Source organism: Rousettus aegyptiacus, unplaced genomic scaffold (genome assembly GCF_014176215.1).
Source record: "Rousettus aegyptiacus isolate mRouAeg1 unplaced genomic scaffold, mRouAeg1.p scaffold_m13_p_18, whole genome shotgun sequence".
Taxonomy (NCBI): Eukaryota; Metazoa; Chordata; class Mammalia; order Chiroptera; family Pteropodidae; genus Rousettus; species Rousettus aegyptiacus.
Genome location: NW_023416293.1, coordinates 21130683 through 21151352, shown reverse-complemented (window position 1 = coordinate 21151352; position 20670 = coordinate 21130683). Strand labels below are relative to the sequence as shown.

At 38.8% G+C, this 20670-nt stretch overlaps 1 protein-coding gene across 12 annotated transcripts in view; it reads right to left on the bottom strand.

The window, feature by feature from the left end:
* RGS7 (regulator of G protein signaling 7) overlaps window positions 1–19799 on the bottom strand; it is a 557275-nt gene extending 537476 nt beyond the window's left edge. For 3 of the 12 annotated variants that reach the window (XM_036235631.1, XM_016166716.2, XM_016166721.2), the window contains exons 1-2: window positions 19354–19798; window positions 18189–18314 (exon numbers count right to left, since the gene is read on the bottom strand). In XM_036235631.1, coding sequence (XP_036091524.1) covers window positions 18189–18266 — 78 coding nt within the window. In that variant the 5' untranslated portion in view covers window positions 18267–18314; window positions 19354–19798. Of the gene's footprint in view, window positions 1–18188; window positions 18315–18710; window positions 19163–19353 lie in introns of those variants that run through there. The other 9 variants (XM_036235633.1, XM_036235634.1, XM_016166725.2 and 6 more) reach the window with 7 other exon arrangements.
* Between the last annotated feature and the right edge of the window lie 871 nt (window positions 19800–20670).

Sequence of the window (20670 nt, the reverse complement as noted above, 5' to 3'; positions counted from 1 at the left end):
ATACAATGTCTGTACATGGAAGAGGAGGAAAGTGGAAACAAGAGATAGATGGTCTATAAAGAATAGGAATCCAAGCAAGAATGTTATTGCTTCTGCCAAATTCCCTAGAAAGGATTCAATGAGATGCCACCTGTTTGATTTTGCAGCTAATTTGCAACAGTACCTACAGCTGGAATCAATCCTCCTTCAGTTTCTTAACACAGAGATGCACTTTGCTTTGGAACCAAACAGCTTTGCCTTGTCCCAGAAAACTCCTCTTTCTCTTCTTTTGCTTGTGACTATATAATTATTAAGCCTGTAATCTTAATTTTTAAAAAGTTGATATTTATAATCATTTTTGCTGTAAAGAGCTGGAAGTTTTGTGGTGGGAAAATAAAACGCCTTCTTGCCTGTATGATGTTTTAACATTTGCAAAGCACTTCTACATGTGTCATCGTATATAATTGTCACCATAATCCTCTGAAGTGGCTGTTTCTAGCACCTCTATATGTGAGGAAAAGAGGCTCAGGGAGCTTAAATATCCCCTCAAGTTCACAAAGCCACAGAAGGGAATCCACTGTCTGCAACACATGGCTTCAGATTTCATATTCCAATCCACTAGGGAAGTTGCCTGGTATAGTTTGAAAAACACAGAATTTGGAGTTAAAACAGATTTGACTTGAAATCCTGACAACACCATTTCCTATCTGTGTGATCTTAGGCAAAATCCTCTTCCTCTCTAGGCCTCATTTTCCTCATTTGGAGAATATCTATCTCATAAGACTGTTTTGAAAATCAAACTTGGCGTAAGGTGGGTTCTCAAAAGGTTCGCCTCCCCTTTTCCCCTTTCTCTCCTCTGGTCTTCATTTCCTCTGCACCCCTTTGCTGTACCCCCAGTGTTTCAAACACAGTAATTCTGTTTCTTACTCTGAGTTGGCAGGCCTCCCCAGTTCATTGATGAGAAGTTTAATGTCATGTTGTGTATTATACACCCTCTACTTATGTAGCAAGAATTAGCTCATAGACAGCTGGTAATCAGGAAATAACGTCAGCTCGACATGGAAGCCACATTGGTTCATGAGCAGTTTTTCATACTACGTTACAGGGTGTGCCGCCATTATTCAACACAAACCACGGGCAGACGCAGCCAGCCCTGCAGGAGTGTAGCATTGCCCATGTGGCCCATTCTTCCTCTTGGTTCATTCTAGCTAAATGCTAGGTTTCAAAAGGAAATCTATATACCGAAAACTACTTGTAAATCTGTTGACTCTCCAACCTGGGGATTGTAAAGTGCACCGATAAAAAACATACTATTGTCATCACTGATTCTTTGTCCCCTGACACTTCTAATAAATTACCTTGTATGTCAGAATTTTTAAATAAACATTTGTTAAATTAAATCAAAGCACATGCATAATTAATCTAAGTCAGAATTAATTCATTTGTTTAAAAGAAACGAATTACTTTTAGAGAACAAAAAGATTATTTTTGAAATAAAGCATGAAACTTATTTTCATTAAAACTTGAGTCCTATTTACTATCTTACAGATCAATAATAAAAGGCACTGGATATAGTTGTGGAATAGGTTAGAATTCGATTTGGTTATAAGTGACAGAATATTTGGGTATTGGTCACTTATAACCAAATCGAATTCTAACCAATTCATTACAATACCTTAAAGAAAATATAAGTAGGGCAATAAAAATACTGTGTATGATATTAATAATGGATATGTATCATTATATACTGTACAAATCCATTTAATGTACAACCCCAAGAGAAAATCCTAAAGCGAACTATGGGCGTTAGGTGATTATGATGTGTCCTCCTTGGTAAAAGTGTACCACTTTGGTGAACCATGTTGACAATGGGGAAGGCTATGTGGAGGCAGAGGACATATGGGAAATCTCTGTACCTGCCGCTCAATTTTGTTGTAAACCTAAAATTGTACATAAATAAAATATATTTTTTTAAAAAGAGAGAAGGAATAAGTTAATTTTTCTCTAACACTAAAGATTATGTAAGCAGGCCAGGTCAGTATGCTGACTCTGTAATTATTAAGGACCCGGGTTCGTTTCTCTTTGTTGTTCTTTCATCCATAACTCTAGACTTCCACTTCCTGGCCATGATGACTGCGCTACAGCCAGCGAGAATGAGAAAAGGATCCAAATGTACAATACATCACACATGGCCTTTATTATGTTGAGGTACTTCCTCCTATACTCATTTTACTATAATTTTATTAACCAATATCCCCACAAAAATTTTAATAATAAAATATGAATGACAAAATGAAAAGAGAAAAGTATATATCCCCTTCTTTAAGGGCACTTCCCAGATACTGTAATGCCTAGCTGCTTAGGAGCCTGGGAAATGTAATCTTCATATAGTGGCCATGTGCCTAGATGAAAAGGCAGAGAGCTATTACTACAGAAGAAGAGAAAAAGAAATGTCGGGACAGAAAAATTTACCACAGTTTTATAAAGTGACAATGAGCTTTGAGTCAAACAAATCAATATGGCACAAGTAAATTAATTAGTGTCTAGTAAACTTTCAGAGTAAGAATAGCACATGAGTCTTAAGGCTGCGCCACAGTTAATGGGGAGAGCTGGAATCCATTTCCGGCAGGAAAACTGCTTCTGATTGAAGCCATTAAAACTCCCATCTCAAATGACTTGCACTTAGTCTTAATACTGAGGCATCTTCAAATCAGTCAAAAGAAATGCTGTGAAAAAAATTAACTGCATAATACCAAGATTTAAGAGAAAAGGAAACATTTATTTAAAATTACCTTTCTCCACTAATGTAAATGAACAATAACTTTTTTGGTTATAATCAAATACATCTCTTTTTACATTTGGAATAAACAATCTATATTCATTAATATTGTCTAATTTTAAACACACTGGGACTAAAAGGGTAGGGAGAGTAAAAAGTAAAAGAGAGACAATGAATGTTCTAATTTTGAGAGAGTCTGGGATATTTTTTTAAACATTTATAACATTTTTAAGAAATATGCAACTGCCTGTACCTTCCTAACATCCCCAAAGCAGTTATTTTATAGAATTGAAATAAATAAAACTAAATTTACTTTTAAATCTGCTATTATTTTATTTTTTATTAATTAAGCATCATCGCTGCCATCAACTAAAAGAATTAATTACTGAGATTTCAGTCTAACTAAATAGCTGAATGCTATGCATAGAATGGACTTTATGCTCTTCCATTATTAAAAAGCTAGCTCAGAAATCAAAATAGAAATAAAGTTTTAGTTAGACAGAAATGTAAGTGGTCCTACAGCCAATAGGCTGAAACCATCCTTAGAAAAATGTAGTCTGTTTTTAAAAGCTCATGGATTCTCCAAAGATATGCAAATAAGTACATGAAAAGATGCTCAGTGATTAGGGAAATGCAAATCCAAACCACAATGAGACATTACTTTATTAGAATGACTATTGTCAAAAATAACAACTGTTGGTGAGAATATGGAGAAATTGTAACCCTTGCACACTGCTGGAGGGAATGTAAAATGGCACAACCACTATGAAATATGGTAGAAAGTTTCTTCAAAAATTTAAAAATACAATTACCATATCATTCAGTCATTCCAATTTTGGGATTTGAAAGTTGGGACTCACACATATATTTGTATAGCTGTGTTCATAGGAGCATTATTCACAACAGCTAAAGGTGTGAGTAGCCCAAGCAACCGTTAATGGCTGGATGGAGGAACAAAACGTGGTAGTAATCACCTTTGAAAAAGAAGGAAACACCGATATACCCAATAGCATGAATGAGCCTGGACGACGTTATCCTAAGTGAAATAAGCCCATCACACAAAGACAAATACCGTATGATTCCACTTATAAGAGGTCCCTGGAGGAGTGAAGTTCACAGAGACAGAAAGTGGAACTGTGCTTGCCAGGGCTGTGGGAAGAAGAGTGGAGAGTCGTTGTTTAATGAATACAGAATTTCAGTTTGGAAGATGAAAAAAGTTCTGAAAGTGAAAGGTGGCGACAGTTGCACAACAATGTGAATGTACTATACGCCACTGAACTGTTTACTTAAAAATGTTTAAAATGGTAAATTTTATGTTATGTGTCTTTTACCACCACCACAACAACAACAAAATAGAAAGAATGATATACCATTTGAGCAAATACGAATAAAATTTAAAAGTTCATGGACTATAAAGTGCCATTATTTTGAGGACCCAAGAAAAATGAGTAGTTATCATTTCATTTATCTTTCTCTTCTTTAAAAGAATCATATGTATATATACACTAAAGATTTATATCTTGAATTGTATATTTTCTGAGATTTGCTTCAAAATAATCAACTGGACGATGGCGGAAGTGGGGAACTATAAATGGAACACTATTTATTCACAGTTAATAATTGTCGACACTGCGAGATAGGCACGCGAAGTCCTTTATATTATTTTCTTTACTCCTGTATGTGTTTGAAATGTGCCATAATTGAACATTTATAAGTACTACTTATGCTACATTCACTGTATGAAACAGTTTTAAGTAAAATCATCAAGAGCCAATGAAGAACAGAAAAATTTAAAATATATATAAGAAAGAAAATTTTTAAAGGGAAGTGCTCCTTAGATGTCATCACTTTCATTCATAGGGAAATCTAGGTCCCTTTTCTTCTGAGTTTTTATAAGTAATAGTTGACATATATTGAATGTTTCCCATTTATCCAGGTTTTACATGCACTACTTATTTGATCTTCATAATAACCCTTTATTATTCTTATCCCCATTTTACAAATGAGCAAACTCAAAGAACCAAAGTCATTTGAATCACCTTCATAAGCATTAAGTCAATATTAATCCAGGAGTGTGACTACAAAGCCTTAAATGTTGCAAGTACTTCTCTCAAATTACAAGAGCCTCTTTCCCCTTTCTTGCTAAGGACAGCCTCTTTGATTGTGAGTTGCCAGAATTGAGTGTGCCTGATTGAGAGCCTATGGAAAGAGATACTTGATTTTCTAAAGGATAAGATCAACATCTTTGCCTCACCTTCTCAGTAAAACCCTAAGGATTTTCAACATTAGCTTAGCTCAATTTAGTTCATTTATTTAAATCAATTGTTGGAGGCTGTAAGACCTTACGCACAGTGCTAGGCACTCAGAATTGCAAAAGAATATCCAGATCAACATAACATTTATTTTAGACACCAGAAGATCCAAAAATAAATAAAGTTTCATATTACCCAGTTCCTCATCTTTCATGATATTAATCACCCTATGACAAGTTGTTTGACATCTATCTTTGCCACTGTAAAATAAGCTCAGCGAAGGCTCAGACCCTGTGTGTTTTGTCTACAACTCTGTTCCTAGGGCTTAACACAGTGCTTGATCATAGCCAAGCCTCGGTGTATATACATAGTAAGCAGAATTGAATTATGAGTGTCCCAACCATTCAGTAATTTAACCGGAAGCAATACAATGTAAAGGCTAAAGCAGGCTCTTTTGACCAAGCTTTTTTTTTTTTTTTTCATTTGTTCAATCATTCACTGGTACATTTATGCAATCAATATTCATGGACACCTACTATGTGCCATTTTTCTAGGTGCTGGGAACACAGCAGTGAAAGACAGGTGTCTCCACCTTCACAGAGTTCACCAGCTCTGCCACTAATCCCTGTGCAATCTTAGGCAGTCACTCAGTCAGCATGAGTCATGGGTTTCAGCTTTCTTATTAGAAAAATAAGATACTAGTAACGAATATGGAACATTATTTTAAAGAACACAAGTGATATACATAAAAGACCTGACACAGGGTAAGCACTCAATAAATGGTAACTATTCTACTGACACAAAATCCTAAGTATAAAAGTTAGAGCAAATGACAAAAAAAGCATTAATTTCCAGAGAAAATGCATCTAGAAAAGTTTAGCAAGAGAAAATATTAGTAATAATGTGTACTCTCTATGCAAAAATGCTTTGATATACATCATCTTAAGTATTAACGGTAAAAATTTCCTTAGATTTCTGTACTAAAAAGAAAACATATTATAATAAACCCAATTTGCCTGACATTCAAAAGCTTTGTATGGTCTAAAAAGGTCATATAGGTTTATGTTATTCCTGGCATCTTCCAGGGGAAATCATGTCGGTTGAATTTCTGAATGACCTATAGCAATGGGGACACTCAGCAAGTAGAAGACTGGTCAGGAAGACTTTTGCAAAATTTAATCTTGAAAGGAGTCTCAGTAATTTCCACAATTTTCAAAAAGAGTCGATAAGTACTATTTGTCAATCACTCTCAGTCAGGCATTTTCACTTGTATTTTCTTTCATCTTTTCAATGATTTTGTAAAGTAGTCTCTGAGAGACATTAAGAACCCTGCCCAAGGTCACACGCCTAGTTAGGGGCAGAGTTGGAATTCACATACAACCCTTTTCACTCGAAGACTCCGTCTCTCCATTACTACTACTCCCCTGTGGGCCTTCTGCCTTTTTCCAACACTCTGAGACATAAGGAAGAGAAGTGAGCTTTAAAAAATTGAATTCCTTTATATCCCAATTTTAAATTCTCAGAAAGGATTCCAACCACTTTAAATCTCATTTACCCAGAAGCTTCTCGTTTTCCTTCAGTCTTTTTCGAAATTGGCATGGCTAAGATGCATCTCTGAGGTGCCACAAGGTAGAGACTGGCTGAGATACTTTCACCATCATCGCAGTACCCGGAGCCTTTCCTGGTAACTCCTGGTACATGCAGCTTCCATCCTACCGAAGGCAGCCCTTCATCTGACCTCAGGAAGGCCACCCTCTTCAGACCGCCAGTATTTCCATAGGATAAAAAAATGAAAAAATGAACTGAGTAGACAGTTGATGTCATTTATGACAATATCTACCATTTCCTTATCAGGCCATTATCTTCCTTTAAAGCTGTATTTTATTCTTTTAAAAAATCGTGTCTTGAGCCCTACTTCGTTGCAAGCACTACCAAGTGTCAAGTTAAGTATAGCATATTCCTGTATCTCTTCTCTTTGGTTTGATGCTGTTTTTCCAAAGGTCTTTCTAATCACTGTGCTTTCAAATACATTAGTCACTAGCTACATGAGACTATTTAAACTTAAACTTAAATTAATTAAAATTAAATATAATTTAAAATTCACGTCCACAGTAACACTAGCCATATTCCAAGTGTGCAATTGCCCCATGTGGTTAGTGGCTGCCATTCTGGACACTATATGTATAGGATATTTCCATCATGACAGAAAGTTCTATTGGATAGCATTGCCACAAAGCAGCAAATTCTGGGTTTTTATAAGCCTATAACTTCCAGCCAGGATCAAATCTAGAAAACAACTACTACCAGAGTAGGTCATTCTAAGTTCTCAATCTTATTGTTTCTGGGAATCCAAATGCTGAATAAACTATAGCTGAAGGGAAAAAACAATCTAATAATTTATTTATAGTGGATGATCAGACATTGTGAAATAATCCATGGATGCCATGAAGAAACCAAGATACTGACAACTTACTAACATGAAACCACAAACAAAAAGGCTTATTGCATTTATTTTAAGAGAGAGAAAGAGGGAAGGAGGGAAGTGGGAGGAGAGAGAGAGGGAGAGAGAGAGAAAGAGAGAAAGGGAGAGAGAGAAAACAGAAAGACTAATAAAGACCTCAATTCAAGCTGTGTATCCTTCTCTGATCCTAAATTTCATAATGCGCAAAATGAATAAGCATATTAATTCTGAATTCCTTTTACCTCTAAAATTCCTGAATTCAAAGGCTTTATTTAGTTTATATAATGTCCAAGAAATTGTGCAGACTTCAAAGATATATAAGATAATAATATTTCAAAGAGCTTATTAAAAGGAAGCTAGTTATATAAGACTAATTAGTATAAGACAAGACATTGTAAGTGTCATAAAATGACATTACCAAAGCCTCCTACAGAATCTCTGTCCTCAGCTATGAGGAGGATTGAAGGTGGTGAAGATGTTCACCTTCTTCTCTTTATCCAAAAATACGTCCCTTCAGATAATCATGCTAAGCAAAATCAGTCAGACAGAAAAAGTTGAAAACCACATGATATCACTTATATGTGTGAGGTAAAGCTAAAAGCAACAAATGAACAGGACAAACAAACAGACTCATGGAAATGGATAATAGACTAGTGGTTACCAGAGGGCAAGAAAGGAGGGTGGTAGGGGGAGGTAGATGGGGTAAAAGGGGTCAAATAGTGGTGACAGAAAGAAACCTAACTATGGGCCGTGAACACCTAATGCAATATATATATTCCTTACTGTTAAACTGCACACCTGAAACTTACTGAATTTTGTTAACCGATGTCACATTAATAAAAATTAATTTTAAAAAATATATCAACATATTGGACCCCATGCAAATACAAGGTGTTTAATAATTTTATTAAGTAAATAATACAATAAAATAATAATTATTAGAGCATTTATTAATAACAGTATTAATAATTATTATTAATACCGTTGATGATGTAATTGTGTTAGGCTCTATACAAGATGCTTTGCTTAGGTTCATTTTATCAGCAAACAGCTCTATGAAGAAAATAATTTATTTTTCATCATTTTATAGGTAAGAAGTCTGAAGTAAAACAAGTCGAGTTGCTAACCCACAACCACACAGCTAAACAGTGGCAGAGCCAAAAATTAAAACCAAGTCTGCCCAAATGCAGTGTGCGTGCTTTTCCACTTCAATACACTGACTCCTTAAGAAAACTTTTACTTGCTAATAACCAGAAAAGGCCTAAAATAAGAAGGCTCCTAGATTTACTTTTAAGAACCCAGCAAACATCACAAACCTTTATTTAGTTTTATTTAGCTGTACATTTTTGCAGAAGACGAAATAACAATTTATCTCTACTGATGGACACCTCAGCCGAAATAGTCTCCAGCCTAGACCAGGTGGCAATTTTAATGGAGCTGGCAACAAGTTCGTGATCGCCTATTAGAGTTCCAGTGTCCTGAGACCTTCATTAGTTGAATAAGACACAAGACAAAGGAAATTTTTAAAAGATTAAGTTAATACATAGTGAAAGAATGAGATTTGACTTTGAGTGGTGAACACACAATGCAATATACAGATGGTGTATTACTGAATTGTACACTTAAAACCTATATAACTTCATTAAATAATGTCACCCCCGATAAATTTAATTTTAAAAGAATAAGTTAAAATTTTATATCTCATTGGCCAAAGGCAAAGAGAAGCAGGACCTTTTTTTCCTCCTAAGAAACTGGGTACCCACTTTATCATTTAAAATTATTTTATAATTAGATTGATATTTTATAAGGTAGGAGCCTCTGTAACCCTGACATTTAAATGCCTCCTCTTCACTGATATGAAAGAGGGAGCAAGGGCCAATTATTTGTGTCACGTGTTTTCCAAAATCTTGTTTTCAAGGAAACTTACATTTTTTAAGTCATTAAACAGTCCAAATCCAAAATGTTTCCATATCATCTACAGTGATCACATTCGGTCACCCACACTTCCTAAAAATACACTGATTTTGAACATTCAGCGGAACCACAAAGGCTACTACGAGGCAATAAAACCCCTAGACAGCTTCTCTTCTGTATATCTTCGCTTTCCTCTAATCAGTTAGATTTAGGTAGGCTGGAGGCAGGAAAAAAATAAGGAAATAAAATCCCAACCACAAATCCTGATTTTTCCCAGGAAAAGCACCAACAAACAACAATTGGTGAGAAAAAAGCCCAACTATGAAAGACTTTTCTGACCTTAACTCAAGTTAATTATTACCCCAAGTTCATCATTAAATTGTTACTCATAAAATGTCTCTGTGTACTTCTCAGTGAAAAGATCATAGATGATAATCCTAGTTCATCTTAAAACATATGTTAGCATTTGTGCCACTAAGGGAAAATAGGTCTATATTTGATTCAGACAGATTACATTCATATTTTCAAAAGATAATATTCCTAAATCCAGAAAGGTGCTTTTAAATAATCTAATTTATAGTAAACACTCTGAAATGTTTCAGAAATGATTAAGACACTGCTCCTTCTCCTGATGCTTGACTTTCATCTAAGAACCTCATTTAGAAATCTGAGAGAGAATTCCAGTCAAGATGGAGGAATAGGTAAATAATAGGCTTACCTCTTCCCATGACACTATCAAAAATAAAGCTAAATTATAGAACAATCAATCTGGAGGATCATTTGAAGACTAGTTAAACAAAACTACTATAACTAAGGATTTTAAAAAGAAACCACATCGAAACTGATAGGAGGGACAGAGACCCAAGATAACTGACCCCACACCCACACATGGCAAAGAATCTGGAGGCACATCTCAGCTGCAGAGGTCTCCCATGAGGAGCAAGGGGTCCAGCCCCACACTGGGTTCCCCAGCACAGAGCACCAGTGCCAAGAAGAGGAACCTCTCAAATATCTGGCTATAAAAATAAGCAGAAATCCTTTCCATTTGGGTAAGAAGAAAGGTTCCTAAAAACCCAAGCATCCTCTTAAAGAGCCTATGCACAGAATTTCTTGCTCACACAAACTCATCCTGGGCTCCAGTGGAGGGACAGCACCTCAGGGGGTACAAGGGACATACAGGGAGAAACTGAGTTTCCTGGCTTCAAAGAGAGGGCTGGAGGGGGAACCACCACTGTCTTCGTGTTGAGCCCTCCTCCCATGCAGTCGCCTCGCAGACTCCATCTTTCCTGTGTTCAGTCTCTCTCTACACAGCCAAATCTGAATCTACATTATCCTGCGGAACTCTACTTTCTCCACGCTGATGACCCCCTGTAACTCCACTCCACTCAACTCGCCTACTGCAAGAGGCTCTCTACACATCACGCAGCTGGCCTTGGCCCACACTGTAGTCTTTCTTAAAAACTCTCAAAGATCCCCAGGTCCTAGGCAAGTGGCAGCTGACTGACCTCAGTGTTCTCTTTGCCTTTTGCTAAGTTTCCTGAGGCTCAGCACTAGTGCCACATCTGAATCTTCATTTACCTGGTAAATACCACTCACCCCACCCTGGTGGCTCCCTGATGCCTGGACTCACCCAACACTTGTACCACCCAAGGCTCATTCAGTGACTGAGCCTTAAAGGCAACTGGCAGGCAATATCAGACCAAAAAGTACACTCTCCCTTTTGCTGAGTAGCCCCAGACTAAAAGTGGTAGCAGCCAGACTCAGTCCAACATGGCCTTTCTCATGTGCCTCCAGGTTCAGCACAGGCAGTTACCAACACATATTACACATATTAACTCATATCAGGTAGCACCAGGCCAGACACATACAGTGGCTGACCTTTGCCTGCACTGGAGCTCCTCTAAGGACCTCAAAACACTAGTCGCCAGCTTCGGACTACAACAGAACACCACACAGTTAGGCTCACAAGAAGCACACTCAAAAGGCGGTCTTGACAGGCACCAAAGTCCACTGGGGTGAATCCCACACCATGGGATGAGACCCACTCACAGCGAAGGGTTCTATGTTATGGGTGTGGCCAATTCTCACAGGCAGTCATCCTCAGGGTCAACTCCACCCACTGACATGCCAACAGCAAGCAAGGCTCAACTATCACAGGAGGACACACACAAATCACAAAAGGGACAATCCTGGAGCACCCAGCCCAGGTGATCAGGGAGACTGCACTAACAGGACTCAAAGGGCAACTGCTACATAATGCCACTCTGCCAAGATTGGGAGATATAGCAGATCTACCTAACACATAGAAACAAAGAGAGAAGTAGCCAAAATGAGAGGATAAAGAAACATATCCCAAGTGAAAGAAAAGAGGAAATTAAAAAAAAAAAAAAAAGAACTAAACAAAATGGAGGCAGCAATCTACAAGATACGGCGTCCAAAGCACTGGTTATAAGGATGCTCAAGAAACTCTGAAAAAGATTAGGCGAGCTCAGTGGGAACTTCAACAAAGGTATAGTAAACATAAAAACAGACAGAGAAATCATAAAAAGGAACGAGTCAGAAGTAAAAAATACAATAACTAAAATAAAAAACAACTAGGAAGAACGAACAGCAGATTACATGAAGTAGAGGGCTTAATCAGTAATTTGGAATACAAGGTAGTGGAAAATACCCAATTGGAACAGCAAAAGAAATAAAATTTTAAAAATAAGGATAGTTTACAGAAGCTCTCAGAAAACAAGTGTAATAACATTCACATCATAGAAGTAACAGAAGGAGAAAAGAGAGAACAAAAGAATGAGAAACTATTTGAAGAAATAATGACTGAAAACATTCCTAACCTGGTAAAGGAAATCAACATACAAGTCCAGGAAGCACAGAGAGTCCCAAACAAGTTGAACCCAAAGAGGACCACATAATTAAAATGTCAAAGGTTAAATATAGAGACTCTTAAAAACAAAAATAGGAAGACAGTTAGTTATCTGCAAGGGAGCTGCCATAAGACCATCAGCTGATTTCTCAACAGAAATTTTGTAGGTCAGAGGCAATTCACACAAAATATTAAAAGTGATAAAAAGCAAGAATCTATAACCAAGACTACTCTACTCAGCAAGGATATCATTTGAAATTGAAGAAGAGATAAAGAGTTTCTCAGATTAAAAAAAAAAAAAGAACAAAAGGTTAAGGTGCTCATCACCACCAAACCAGTATTACAAGAAATGTTAAAGGGACTTCTTTAAAAAGAAGGGAAAAAAACCCCATAAATATGAATAATAAAAGGCAATAACTACGTACTAATCAATAATCAATTTAAATATGTAAATGGCTGAAATGCTCCAATCAAAAACAGAGGGTAGCTAAATGGATTAGAAAATAATATTCACACACGTGCTATCTACAAGAGACTTAGATCAGATCAAAAAACACGTACAAACGGAAAGTAAAAGAATAGAAAAAGATATTTCATGCAAATGGAAATTCTAAAAAAGCTGGGGCAGCAATACTTACATCAGACAAAATAGATCTTAAAAAAGGGCTGCAATAAGAGACAAAGAGAGAAATTGCATAACAATAAAAGAACCAATTCAACAAGAGAATATAACCCTTGTAAATATCCGTGTCCCCAACTTAGGAACATCTAAATACATAAAGCAAAGGTTGGTGGACATAAAGGGAGAGATAAGCAGTAACATGGCCATAGTAGGGGATTTAATATCACATTGACACGAATGGACAAATCTTTCAGACAGAACATCAACAAAAAAACAGTGACCTTAAATGACACATTAGACCAGATAGACTTAATTGATGTTTTTAAAGTAATTCACCTCAAAGAAGAATATACATTCTTTTCAAGTGCATATGGAATATTTTCCAAGATAGATCACATGTTAGGCCACAAAACAAGTCTCAACACATTTAAGAAAATTGAAATCGTATCAAGCATCTTCTCCAAACACAATGTTATGAAACTAGAAATCAATTACAAAAAGAAAACTGAAAAATACACTAATACATGGAAATTAAATAATATAATGTTAAACAATGAATGTGTTGACAACGAGATCTCTAAAAAAAATCAACAGATGCTTTGAGGCAAATAAAAATGAAAGCACAGTAATGCGAAATCTATGAGACACGGGAAAAGCAATCCTAAGAGAGAAATTCATAGCCACACAGGACTACCTCAAGAAATTTAAAAAGAGAAACTCAATCTAAACTTACACATAAAAAAAGAAAAAAGAAGAAACAGAGACCAAAGGACAAAAAAAGAAAGAAAGAAAGAAAGACTGACTTAAGAAATTGCTTTCAAAAACAATGTCTAGGTCAAGCCGAGTAGCACAGATGATCTTCCTACTGGGGTGAAGCCCCCCTTGGGCCTCCATATAAGAGAGGCCGATGGTCCAATCTAGTTTTTTTAAGAAAACTGCAATCTTAATCCTTAAAGACTAATCTATCTAACATCTATCTATCTATCTATCTATCTATCTATCTATCTATCTATCTATCTATCACCACTGCCTCATGATAGCCGTATTTTGGACTCCATGGCACATATGATGTCAAGTTTAAAAGCACCTAGTTGAGTGACTTTGCATAGCAGGTGCTCAAACAGGGTCAGTTTCACTCTCTTCTCAAAAAAAAAAAATTGTTTTCTTTTTTAAGACTAAAATGAGTAACATCTTAAGGAAAAGTTATCTCTTCAACTTTAGGTCTATTTTGAGAGAAAAAATCAAAAAGGAAATAAAAAATGAAAGAAGAGTGACTAGACAGAAGGCCAAGAGGAGAGGTGAGTGAAACGAAGGAGAGAGTAGGTGAGGGAAAATGCCGGGCGAGGGGACAGGCTTGTGAGCTTCTCAGGTTTGCTATTCCCCAAAAACATGTTCATTCCACCAAGATGGTAAATGGAGAGAAGATTTTCATTTTCTTTTCTGACAGCTGGAGCATAAATTGTTGCTGCAATATCAGAAGTTATTGGTCATTTCGAGCATTCTTGCTAGTAAGAAGCCAGGATGTCAGCCAATTTAAAATATTGGCCCCACGGTGCCCTAGATATTTTGTTTTTCAAATGCGGGAATGACAGCGTCTGAACAAAAAGTGATGTATACTGTCTAGTGGGTAGCTTGTTGGCCAGACACCAAATTTGGAATGTGCCTCCCTATACCCTGGGTCCTAGCTCGGCCATCCTTTACAGACCATGCCACCCCCAGGAATGAGAGTTTGACCCAGAGCAGGCTAAGAATGAGAGTAGTATTTGAACCCATAACCCAAAGCAAAACCGAGTTCTGAAGTATCATTTTTACAAACATTTCAGGAAGCTACTCCAAATTCAAGGTGAATTGGAGCTAGCTGGGGTCTCTTCTTAAGTAAGTTATCAATTTCATTTTTATTAAGGTCCGTCTAAAGGAAACCCTAGGAATAAAAGTGGTCAAGCCTCATATTTTATGAGCTTTTAAACAAGATGCTCTTAAGTACATAAAATGGCATAACCTTTTGTTAACCAATGTCACAAATTAACTTAAAATGCCATAACCACTCTAACTTAATCACTTGCTTATGAAAAAAGCGACATTGTAAATTTAAAAATTGGTAAGGCAAGTATAATGTCCATGTGGATTTTTAAAATATACTTCTGACATCAAATGAAACCTACAGAGATTCTTCATATTAAGCCGAAAAGCCACTGGCAAACATTTGAGACTGGCGTGCCTGTACCAACCCGATCGTGAGGCACATTACAGTTGCCTGTAGCCTTCACCAAGGTGGCACTCGCTCTGTGCAAAGAGCTCTGCCCATTGCACATCTTTTCTGCAATATCACTGCGAAATTCTTCATGAAAAAAAAATCCCTGGAATTTTCTCATTATTTGGAGGAACTCCTACAATCCTATGATGATAATTCAAATGGAGAGAAACATCAGAGGAACAAAAGAAATTCGCACATCCCAGCTCTTTTCTGTGTATTCTTCCTCGGTACCTGTTCCCTGTTTCCTACCCCTTGCAGAAATGTTCTCAAGGGCCACTCATAGCCTAACAAGATGAAAGGAAAATGGCATATACATATCTCAATGTGTGTGAATCACCAGAATCCCGGAAGTAAATAAGAGATGGTAGTTTGAGAGTGGGTGGGAGGGAAATGGTTTAGTTCAGAACTCTCTTGCAAAAATTGTTTCAGTAGTGAAGTAGAAGTGGAAAATTGGCATGAATCAATAATGCAGCAATTTCTCTATTCATTCTCTCCACTGTTATTGAACAATGTACTCTGGGACTGGAGTTCTTTTCTAAACCTTCAAGTAACTTTATAATTAATAAGCATTTATAACAAAGTGCTTATTCTTTTATGCAGTTAAACTATCCTAATACATTATTCGACCTATACCCCTCTCCAATCGTTTTGCTATTCTTCACATTAAAATTTGGCCTCTACTGAGAATAAATTAAATGCAAAGCCCATATAAGATACAAAAAACAGAGGCAAAATGATCACGTGAAATCTATGATATCATATTGTATGTACATACAAACATGGACCATTTGACTTTATAACTAACAAATGATAACCAAGGACACTGTATTTCTTTATATAAATTATCTAGTATTTATTTATACATTATTATTTATAGCACAAATAAAACAAAACTATATGCTTAGAGAGTAAAAAGATAAAAAGGCAATCCATAGTTAAGCGTTATGAGCGAAATTGGATGAACTGACTTATTTTTTCCAATAACAATTTATCAGGAAAGTCTTTTCTAAAAATAAATTACATGTGTCATTAAATATAAACAAAGAGCTAATAAAAAGAGGTCAAAATAAGTAGTACAAGAAGTTCTAAGCTTAACCAACAAAATAATAATGTTGAAAAGAATGAGACATTATATTCTCTCCCTGAAGTCATCCGAGTCTATTAATCTATGAGTAGCACTAATAGCAATTTGATGCTATACGATTTATATAGTAAATTCAAAATTACCAACATGAAGCTCAGATAAACTAAATAATCCAATAACTATTTCTAAAACTCCTAGTCTCATGCCTCCTTTATTCTAATAATAACTGATGTCATATTAAGTTTATTTCTAATCAAGATAAGTTAGTTGTCTGAGCAGCTCAAATCCAATCTTTTGTGAAGAAACAGAGAATATAGTATTTGACCTAACAAAGGTAGCTAACTACTATAATTTTACATCCAACAGTCTTATTCTCAACATTGCACACACCTATAAGATAGAATCTATAATTCTCACATCTTGCATATTACAAAATTCAGACATAACAAACAATAAAAAATATTATAAATTATTTCAAAATACACAACTACCTCCAAATAGCTCTTCTCAGAACCAACTCTATATAGGATGGGCAAATATCCAGTTATTTCGATCAATGTAGAACTACAATAATAGTAATTCAGGCTCAAGTGGACTATTTTCTTGCTTTATCCAGTTGGGATACTTTAAGATTAAAACAGACAACTAATCTCCATTTTCGTCTTTCCTATCATACTATGTTGTCCCAAACACATAAAACTGCATTCATAGGCTCACGATATAGTACTGTCTGCAAGGCTAAAGAAAAACAGCTAGCATTGTGTCAGGACACCCATGCGTCTTCACATTAAAGCAATAACAACATTCCCTCAAATACATACTCAGCACCACCATTTAATGATCTTGGGCTACATAGACTACATAGAAGGAAAGTTTTGATTTAGTATAGGTCAAAGTAGCACATTGCTTTTCATCGTTATTCACACCCAGTTCTGATCCTCCAGCTAAAAGAACAAATGTGAACTCATCCTGACCCTTCAATGGGTTCATGCTAATCAAAGTCCTTAAATTTTTTTCTTGGTTTCAAGGTATGATTTCCTTTTTACCATTATTAATGTTAACTACCAAAATCTTGCCCAATGAGCACTACGAAAAAATGTGCTAAAGAAAAAAAATAATCACAGCATAAAATGCAATAGAAATAACTGGTACAAAAGTTAAATAAAGAATACTGCTTTCTTATTTTAGTGATGTTATTGATTATAACCAGAGTGAATTTACCTTAGCAACAATTCTAGGGTATGAACAATATTTAAATACATCTTTATTATAGGGGCTCAATATCTAGAAGTTTGCTGATAGCATTGTTATAAAATGCATAAAGCGATCAGATAGGTTTGTAGTTTTAAAAAAAAAAAAAACCCTCTGGAATATAAAGATTTATTTAATTGGCATATGGCACTGGAACACAAATACCCATAAGCAAAATTATAAAAATAACGCAAAGTAAAAAAAGAATTTAGGCTAAGACAAAAAAAAATTTAAAAGCACACTAGCACTATTTAGTTATGAGTAAAATCATAATTAAACCACCAGTGCATTCACAGGCACTCTTGCCAGAGAACTGCAAAATGACCTATTTTCATTCCTAATGTTATATGTTTATATTATCAACAACCTAAATGCTTAGGGACAGTACAATAAAAAACTTCTAAAAATTATTAAGGATGCTATAAAATCATGTGCGTAACAAACAAAACATGTGGGATGCTCAAAATTTCTGTTATTGTTGACTGCAGATTAAACTGCGCAAACCCAGCAGGAAGAGATGCCGAGTTGACTAGCCTCACCTGCTTCACTGTGTCTCTACACACTTGAGAATATCAGATCGTCCTGAAGTGCACTGTGCAGGCGTTGGTGATCTGGGGAACCCGCGAGGCCAGAAAGTTAATATATACTTTGATCTGGGGAGGAAGTGGCATCAAGGAAGCCAGAAGTTTTCCTTTTTTTCCAAGACAGTGAAGAAATTCTTACCTTTCTGTACACCAGCATGTTGGGAGATTCATCTGCCACTCCGTTGCTGGTTTGTCCATAATTATTCCCTTGGGCCATGTCCCCCGCACTTGGTTCGCTCGGAGATACAGGAATTATCAGTCTGCACTGCGAAAGGTTGGAGGGACTTCAGTGAGATCCGAGCGGTGGTGGTTAAGAGGGTTCGCCCTCTCGATTCGTCTTCACCTTCCAAAGCGCCCACCCCACATGGAGCACGCTTACGTGCTGGGGCAGGCTGGAGGAAGCCGCACAGGAATAGATATCTTTTTAACTGAATTTATACCCACAGTGCCCCAGAGAACTGTAAGAAATGACAATCTTTTAGTTAAAATAGCCATTTGGCTATGGTTTTTAAATGAATTGATTTTCTGGGCACTCATTTTAAAAAGTGTTTGACGCTCGTCCGAAAAAAAAAAACAAAAAAAAAGAAAAGAAAGAAAAGAAAGAAAACCCGCGGTTACCATTTCCGTATTTCAGAGAGTTCTCTCCTCTCCCCAATATTACCCTGTCCACTGATGTCTTCCCAAAAGGCAACACCCTGCGCAGTACACTTTCTCTCCAGGTGTCTGTCTAGTTCCCACGCGCAGGTGCGCCAGCGATGCCCGTTCTCCGCGCGCTTCTCCGGTGCATTTCCCTCTTTATGCCCCCGGGTCTCGCACACCGGGCGGGTTAGCCTCCCCTGCTTCCCCCTGCCCGTGCTGCCAGCCCCTGGCTCCTCTCCTCTCTCCCCACTTTGCTTCGGAAGCCAGGACGCAACCCTGCCCGACCTTCCCAGGAAGGCACCAGAAAATATCCCGGCAACAGTAATTGATTGGAGTTCGACCCTTCGGGCAATTACTTCGGCCACCATGAGTAGCAGCCCGACTGAGAAGCCGCAGAACAGCCAGACAGACAGGAGAAAACAAGCTCGCTCGCTGGGCTCTCGCTGGCGGCGGCAAATGGCAGGCGAGCCTGTGCCCCGCGCCGCGGCCGCCGCCGGAACCGGGCGGCAGGTTCAGCACCGCGGACCGCGGCGCGCGCCGGGCGCCCGCAGCCCGGCCCGGCGCGGGGCTCCCGGGGGCGGCCGCGCAGCGCGGGGTGGGCGCGCGGCGGCGGCCTGGGGCGCTGGGGCGGCGCTGCCTCCTCCCCTCCCACCGCCCCTATTTACCTCCTCCGCCAAGGTCACGGCCCCGCGGCGTCTCGCTGCCCCGGCAGGCGGTGTCAGCTGGCGGCGAGCGGAGCAGCGCGGCAGGGCAGCTTCATCACCCTCGGCGGATGCGGAACCCGCGCCGCCCCGGCTCCCGCCGCGCCCGCGCCCGCCACCCTCGCCGCCGCGCTGCACTGGCGGCCCCGGCACCAGCCGCTCGCGCCCACTCCTCCCCGCCGCCAGGCGGGCTCGCTCCTCCTCCGCTGCTCCTGGGCACTGGGACCAGCCGAGCGCGCGCGGGAGCCGAGACGCCCGGCCCGTGCGCGCGACTGGGAGGCGGGAGGAGGGGACGGTCACGTGGGACGCGGGTGTCCAAAGGTGCCGCTCCGACGGGCTCGGCCCTGCGTGGCCGCACTGCCCGGGCCTCCCGGGGGCTTCCCGGGCCTCCCTACCCTCTCGCCCCTGGGGAGACCAGCCCCGCTTCTCTCACGCCCCGCCCTCCCGGGCGTGCGCGCGGCTGAAGGCCTGGAGCTTCACACCGACTGTAAGCCGGAAGAGTGGAAGGGCGACGGATGGCCGGCTGGATGGATGGATGGATGGATGGATGGATGGCTGGGTGGATGGCTGGGTGGATGGATGGATGGATGGATGGATGGGTGGGTGGATGGATGGATGGATGGATGGATGGAGCCGGTGCAGCCAGCAGGTTTCATCACGTGCCTGATGACTCCACTGGCAGTACCATGGAAGCAGCTGACTGATTATAGTTATACTTAAATAACAAGATTGGCGAGATATTGAGACGTCTTAGGAGTGAAAAAAAAAAAAAAGACCAGGACCAAACGAGTCATTCATAGCTTCTTTCCAAATTGGGGAAACCAGAAACGATTTCGAGGCTGCCAATTTGAAGTGAAAATCTTGCCACCTATGAAATTGAAAGATCGCCCCAAGGCCCGGTTTCTCCTTTTGACAGCGCTCAAAAGAACTTTCCTCTCACCCACTTCTCTCATCCTCTGGCAATTTTCAAAGAGGGCCTGGGTTGCTGGTCCCCAGAATTACCATTCAGGTTGCTGTCAACAATTCTTCTGTGAGGATTAGAATGACATGGTGGAGAACTGTCAGTTTTGCCCCATTTATAGTAAAGAAGTTTGTGTCTGGCTTTCTGGACGGGGTTGAGAAGCTATAAATATCTGAAGTTCTCCTTCCTCGGCGGGGTCAGTAGTCCGGAGGCGATGGGAGATAATCAAGTCAGTCCCTTCTTAACCCCATGGGTCTAAACAAAAGAGCCCTTACCCCTGGGCAGGACGGCTGTTCCTGACAAACACAGAAGCCCCGCCT